At 36.3% G+C, this 6844-nt stretch overlaps 1 protein-coding gene across 1 annotated transcript in view; it reads left to right on the top strand.

The window, feature by feature from the left end:
* LOC117103783 (ascorbate transporter, chloroplastic-like) overlaps positions 1-6545 on the top strand; it is a 12451-nt gene extending 5906 nt beyond the window's left edge. Inside the window, exons 5-8 of the mRNA XM_033244402.1 lie at positions 1300-1507; positions 2671-2818; positions 4116-4230; positions 6025-6545. Coding sequence (XP_033100293.1) covers positions 1300-1507; positions 2671-2818; positions 4116-4230; positions 6025-6177 — 624 coding nt within the window. The 3' untranslated portion in view covers positions 6178-6545. The remainder of the gene's footprint in view (positions 1-1299; positions 1508-2670; positions 2819-4115; positions 4231-6024) is intronic.
* The last annotated feature ends 299 nt before the right edge of the window (positions 6546-6844 follow it).

Here is a 6844-nt window from a genome sequence, read left to right as displayed (position 1 = left end):
TCACATTGGCAGTCAGCAAGAGGACCTCATTCCACCAAACGTAAGATAAAGGTATTGATCATGGGTCTATGGATAATCACATTGGCAGTCAGCAAGTGGACCTCATTCCACCAAACGCAAGATATAGTTAAAGGTATTGATCATGGGTCTATGGATAATCACATTGGCAGTCAGCAAGAGGACCTCATTCCACCAAAACGTAAGATATAGTTAAAGGTATTGATCATGGGTCTATGGATAATCACATTGGCAGTCAGCAAGAGGACCTCATTCCACCAAACGTAAGATATAGTTAAAGGTATTGATCATGGTTCTATGGAGGATAGCATTGGCAGTCAGCAAGAGGACCTCATTCCACCAAACGTAAGATAAAGGTATTGATCATGGGTTTGTGAACAAGAAATTTGAAGTACTGTAGGGGCTCCCAGGGAGGGACTTCCACAGATGCAGAGTCTACGAAAATAGAAAATTTGGTGGCACCTCTAGAATCCCTGAATTGGCATTCTCAGACTGAAATCTGCATATAATTTCTCTTTTTTTTTCTCTTGATCGTGGGTCACTGATGGATTCAAGTATTTTGAAATAGGGTAATGGAGGGAAGGCCATGGAGGCACTTCCACAGACTTAGATGGAGAGTCTAAGAAAATATATGATTACGGCACCTGTAGAAGGCCGGAAATGGCATTCTCAGACATAAATTTGAATATAATTTTCTTATTTTTCTCCATTTTTGTTGTAATTTTGAAAAATTTTGCGGATGTCTTGGCCAGCTGCCGCACCCCCTTGAATCCGCCAGTGTGGGTGTTTATAATGACAATAAGGTGCTTAGATACAGTATGTGGACTAAGAATTCGGTCAATGACATTCTTCTCCCCTAAGGGTCCCTTCATGTCTTTGTTATATCTGGTAACCTGTTGCCAGCAACTCTCAGCGTCCACCACAGGGGCTGTCTGTACCAGTACAGCAGGGTATCCCCCTACTCATCTGCGAATGATGTACTGGGTTCTTTATAGTGTACATGAGCCATTGTGCACACTGGGCCTATGGTTTATAGTCCCTATCCGAGAAGACTTGTTTTACCACCAGAACCATAGGCGAGTGGGCCGTTCGAACCAGTGCCATGGCTGAAGGTTGCGGTGCCCCTGCTAACCACTCGGCCACAGCTTGGTACTACCCCTAAAATTGATATGTAGATGAGCTCCAAGGAGAAGTTTAATTACAGTACTCCTATTTACACTGGATTAAAAAATGATGTTTGATTTTAAAATTTGTTTTCATCTACTTTACTATTTGCAACAGGTTGATACCAGAGCCACAGTTCGATGGACGAGTTACATCTCGCACCGTGCTCTATGGGCCATTTATGCAGCGCATTTTGCCATGAATTGGTCTAACTACATAGTAATGTCTTGGTTGCCGACGTATTTACAACGTCATCTAGGGGCCGACGCTAAGGACATCAGCTTAACTGCTCTACCTTACGTTATGAATTCATTTGTTGGAGTCAGTGAGTGTTTTTAGAATTTTTTTTTTTTAATTGAGGCCAGTTCTAAAACACCCTGGGATATAAAGCTGCTCACCCTGCCTGGCCCTTTATAATTAAGTTTAGAAGCTGCATAGAGGCCGCAGTGGGGTTAAGTGCAAGGATGTAAGTTGGGGTCTGGAGTTGAATGCCCCTTAAGTTCTAGCCTTTTTTTATGTGTTTAGTTGTTTATCCGCACTTTTTCGTTTGAAATGGATGCCTTTTTTTTTTTTTTTTTCTATTTCTATTTTTGATCCTAATTAATTAATTTTAATGTTGTCCACTTTATTTATCACTTGATGTATTTATTAATTAATTGAATAAATGTTAATTGAATTGAATTGAATTGAATTGAAATCTTTCCATCTATTTTTAACTCTAATGCCACATTTCAGTGTCCTTAACATAGAATTGTTCTCCTCTCATTTCATTTCATTTAGAGGGGGAACTTCTAAGTTAAGAGCACTGAAGTTGAGCCCTAACAACACTCATTCATTTTGATTATACCACCCCCTTTCTCTATTAATACTACATCTCCTACTTAGTACATTTCCAAGTAGCAAGTAGTTTTCTCATCCTCCATAAAAGTATCCTATTTCTGTTTAACCTTAACGTCCCGGATTTCCCCAAGTGTACTACCATTAGCAACCGGGTTAATTTTCGCATTATCAGCTTCACCCCATTTCTTTGAGGTGACTACCTTTACATCTATTTTTTGACTTTTTATGTCAATTTTTAGTGAAAAGGATATTTCAAAAAAGAAATGCTCACTTATAAATTTAGCTTTCTTTTGATATATACAGGTAATATGTAAATTTAGAAGTTTTTCTTACTGCATGTTTTAGACATTACATGTGTTTAAAAATAAAAATGTATTGTATACTTTAATACACAGAAACTATAATACTTTTACTCAAAAGTTTTTCTGAGTAAATGACCCATCATGCCTTAATAATGTGGAGAAATGTTTAAAAAAAAGTAAATTTTCATGTTTTTGTCAGTGATGCCAGTTTTTGCAAGTGAGTTGAGTGGTAAATTCCAATTTTTTTAAAGTAATAAACATCAACTTGTGAGAGATAAATTTGTTGGAATTGTTATAGCGCCCTCTATGTTATTCTCTTGCAATTCTTGTTTGATTTTATTTATAGTTGCTGGGTATTATGCTGATTCCCTGATCTCTAAAAAGCAGTGGACGGTACTCTCTGTGCGGCGATTAATGACAAGCATCGGCCTCCTTGGCCCGGCCTTGTTTCTTCTTCTGTTTAGTTATGTAGATAATATTGGTTTAGCTGTCTGGTAAGTACATAATGAAAGCAGCCACATTGATGAAATGTGGCAAAGACCAGCCAAATCACTTCTCGCACAATCTGATTTTTAAATATTAATACCAGCTTAAACAGTAAAATGAAAGTTATAAAATGGTGAAAGAATCATTTAAATCCTATTGTTCTGTAGCTACAGGAGTTTGAACATACAGGCCCTGTTTGAATTAACAGTATTAGTGAAGGTTCAAAGTTTACAATTTAGGGTATTTTCAGGGAGTGATCATCACCAAATTGTTAAAAAGTGTTGAAAATAGGGAATATAAAAACATAGCACGATGTATAGGTAAAGGGTAGTTAAATATAATAATATAAGTTTAAAAAATGTTCATATTTCAACATGTTTTGGGCACCAGGATGCCCAAAACATGATTTGTGAGGAGTGACTGGTTTGGCTGGTCTTTCCCACATATTGTACACTTTAATGTTATCTAAACAAACACTCTATTCTGATAGTCTGATGAAACCATGAAATGATACTAATAATATAATAATAGACTTATAGCGCTTAACACACTGAAGGTTTGAAAAAATAGTATCAGTCGGCAGACGTTTTAGTGAATGTTAACACATTTCCGAAGCTCGTTGAGAGTGCATATGTGATCAGATTGACATGTAGTAAATACTACAAGAAGTACAAACATCTTAGATTCACAATGATACCAAACACTTTATTCTAATCACAATCTGTGACCCGTAAACAGTAAAATGAAAATGACTCACTTTTGGAGATTTACGCAATTTTTCACAACGAATCTGAGATAATCGCAATTTCGTGAAAGTACATCAATACCGCTACGCTCAATGTAAACAAACAAATAGTGAAATATTTACGGTTCAGACTGAATACATTGTTCAAATTGTTAGTACATGTTGGTGATTACCCCATCAATTGGATTCCATAAAAAATCCTGAAACATCTACGTCTTTGGCAGAGTGTTATTGCCAACAAGGCCTCTAAGCGCTTCACATTATTAATACTCCGGTCATGGATCAAGCACATACGGAACACATATACTTACCTCCCTGCGGAGAATTCCATAATGTTGCAGCTGTAATGATTTGTACCCACTTGTACTCCTGGGTGGAGAGAGACAATCATAGGTAAAGTGCTTTGCCTAAGGACACAAGCGAGGGATTGAACATCTGACCTCAATGTTGAGCGTCGGAACCGTGACTGCTTCACCAAACCACTTCTACAAAATGATACTACTGCTAGTATTACTGCAATAACAATAATAATTAAATGTTATTTAATTTCTCTATTTCAGTTTTGTTTCAATATCATTGGGTCTGTGTGCGTGTAATTCATCGGGTCACATCAGTAACCACGCCGATGTCGCCGCAAGTCAAGCAGGCATCACATTCGCAGTTTCTAATACATTGGTAAGAAATTCTTTCTCAATTTTCTGTTTAATTTCTTCTCATTATCCCCCTTTGTTGTCCATGGACTTTAATAACGCAGGTTTGAGCCTCTCCTCACTCAGGCTTCGGACGGTAGAACCAAGTCTTCTCTGATAAGGACTTAAAATGGAGGTTCCAGTGTGCACATTAGCTCATGTACATTTTAAAGAACCCATTGCATCTTTCGAAAGGGTAGGAGTTTACCCTGAGGCTATGGCCCGTTTTAGCCCCTGTCGTTGGAATGATGTGAATGTAGTTAGTATAAGTGCCTTGTTACGGTGGTTAGGTTGTCATGGACCACGTCCATACGCGATTCAGTACAAAGATGCTGTGAGGGTTATTCTCCTAACTTTCACCTTTGATTTGTCACATACACTGTATGTTCTTTGATGGGTAAATAGTGCCTCTTGTTTTCGATTGTTCAATAAATAATTTCTTTGCGTTAAACCAATGTTACTGTTTTTGCTGTGTTGACAGTTTCGTCTGACTACCAGTCAGGCTTCATCAGTATCTGTGGTGGTTGTTTCCGCAGATGCTGAATTGTAGCAGGTTGCTCCAGTCATCCATTAGTGTAAGAGGTGATGTGCGCCTTCGTCTCTATTCATTGTAGTATCATTTCTTCTGATACATAGTGATTCTTTAATTTTCCTGTTTAGCCACCCTTTTGTATTCAAGATATTGATGTTTTCCCAGTTTGGTATCTGATTTTCTTGTGTCATATGATCCGTTATAGCCAATTTTTGTAATTTTGCAGAAGACAATTTTCTGCTGGCCCTTGTTCTTATTCAAAATTTATGTTCCTCTACATCTTTCTTGAGCTCTTTTGTTCTCATTTTAAGTGCCCTACCCGTTTTTACCAATATAAACTTTCTCAGTTTTTAAACATCAGATCTCATAGACAACTCCATTTTATGTCTTCCTTGTTTGTTTGTTTTTTTAAATGATTTATTATTATATTCTTTTTCAATAAAGTTTTACAATAATCAATGATTCAAATATTGTAAAAGCTAGCTTTATCTATTTAAATCTCTCACAAATATTTGCTGCGAAGCAGCCAATTCATATTCTTGACAGCAATTTTACCTCTGAAAGGTCATTGTTTGTCAAAAATCAATCGCCTGAGACAACTGAAAAGCGGAGTTTCCTTCTTTCGTTCTGCCGGGTAAAATCAATTACTTTAGGCGACGTTTGTAGACTAATCTACTCGTACCACCGTCGGCATGTCGCGACGCTGGAGTACTATTCAGCGTTTTTACTATATTTCTAGGTTTCCTATTTCTACGTTTAATCGACTCATGTCTCAGCCACAATATTTTGAGGACAATATTATTTACGAACCCAGTTAAACTTATTTACTAGCCTATTTTAACGTGCTAATTATTACATTTAGGCGACGCTTGTTGTAGACTGGCATAGTGTTTGCGGAAATAAATACCATTTTATACACATGCGCAGATCGATTCGCCAGCAGCGAGTCATCGCCAGCAGCAGCGAGCCATCGCCAGCAGAGAGATGTCACTGCAGCAAAACACTATTGTACCAACGCTGTTCTAATAATATATAGAAAATGGGTCGTGCTCATATTATTTGTTATATTTTTATTATTCATTATTTACACTTGACTCGCATAAATAATTTTGTTCGAAGAACATTTTATGCAGTTGTACTTCGCAGCACTTCACTTGCAATTTGCAATTTCTAGTTCTATGACTATATATGGCTCACCATATCATTAAATATACATTGTGATACCTCTTTTGTTGCTTGCTATTTTAGGCTACTATTCCTGGTCTAGCGGCAGGGCCGGTAACCGCAGCTATCGTGGAATACTCTTCAACGTGGTATCCTGTATTCATCACAGCTTCGGGAGTGAATATCATCGGCGCCCTCATCTACTACAGTCAGAGCTCGGCCAGCCAAATTCTGTGAGCACCGCCTAAATGTTTTATAACAAATTAATTCACACTTTAGGTATTTAAAATTGAAACTATGTTATAAATTAACATTAATTTTTTAATAATATATTTTCCATTTGTTTTATGAAGAATAAGTTTCTGATAATAATTAACATCACATTGTCTCATATTTAAAAAACTACTTGTTCAACTTAATGAGTATTTTCATAGAATACATAATTTTTTTTAAACTAAACTTGCTGGCAGTCCAGCCAGCTGAACTAGCCCTTAACTGGAAAAAGTTATTAGCAGTATCAATATATTTTTTATTTGTTTTTTTTAAACCTCATTTGCAAAATATCCCCATAGAGTTATTAGCAGCTGGATTGACAGAAGAAAGGGGAAGGGTGTGACATAAATATATCCTTCCCGCAACAATCATCATTTTATAATATTGTAATGTATTCATGTGTTAATATATTTAATGAATATTCATTAATGTAATTAATACATCAATGACTTAATGTCTTTATAAAAAATAATGATTTATTGTGATTTATCAATATTTTAATGCTATCTTTCACAGGAGAGTGGCTGTTTTTTACCCTTAAATTTTGTGAGGATAAATTTTGTTATTCTAGCTGTTTTCATTGATACCATATACTTTTTTTATTTTCTTGTATTTATATATAATTATGTAT

Source organism: Anneissia japonica, unplaced genomic scaffold (assembly GCF_011630105.1).
Source record: "Anneissia japonica isolate Jap-2015-1 unplaced genomic scaffold, ASM1163010v1 scaffold287718_len389476_cov179, whole genome shotgun sequence".
Lineage (NCBI taxonomy): Eukaryota > Metazoa > Echinodermata > Crinoidea > Comatulida > Comatulidae > Anneissia > Anneissia japonica.
This window is presented reverse-complemented; position numbering and strand designations above follow the sequence as displayed.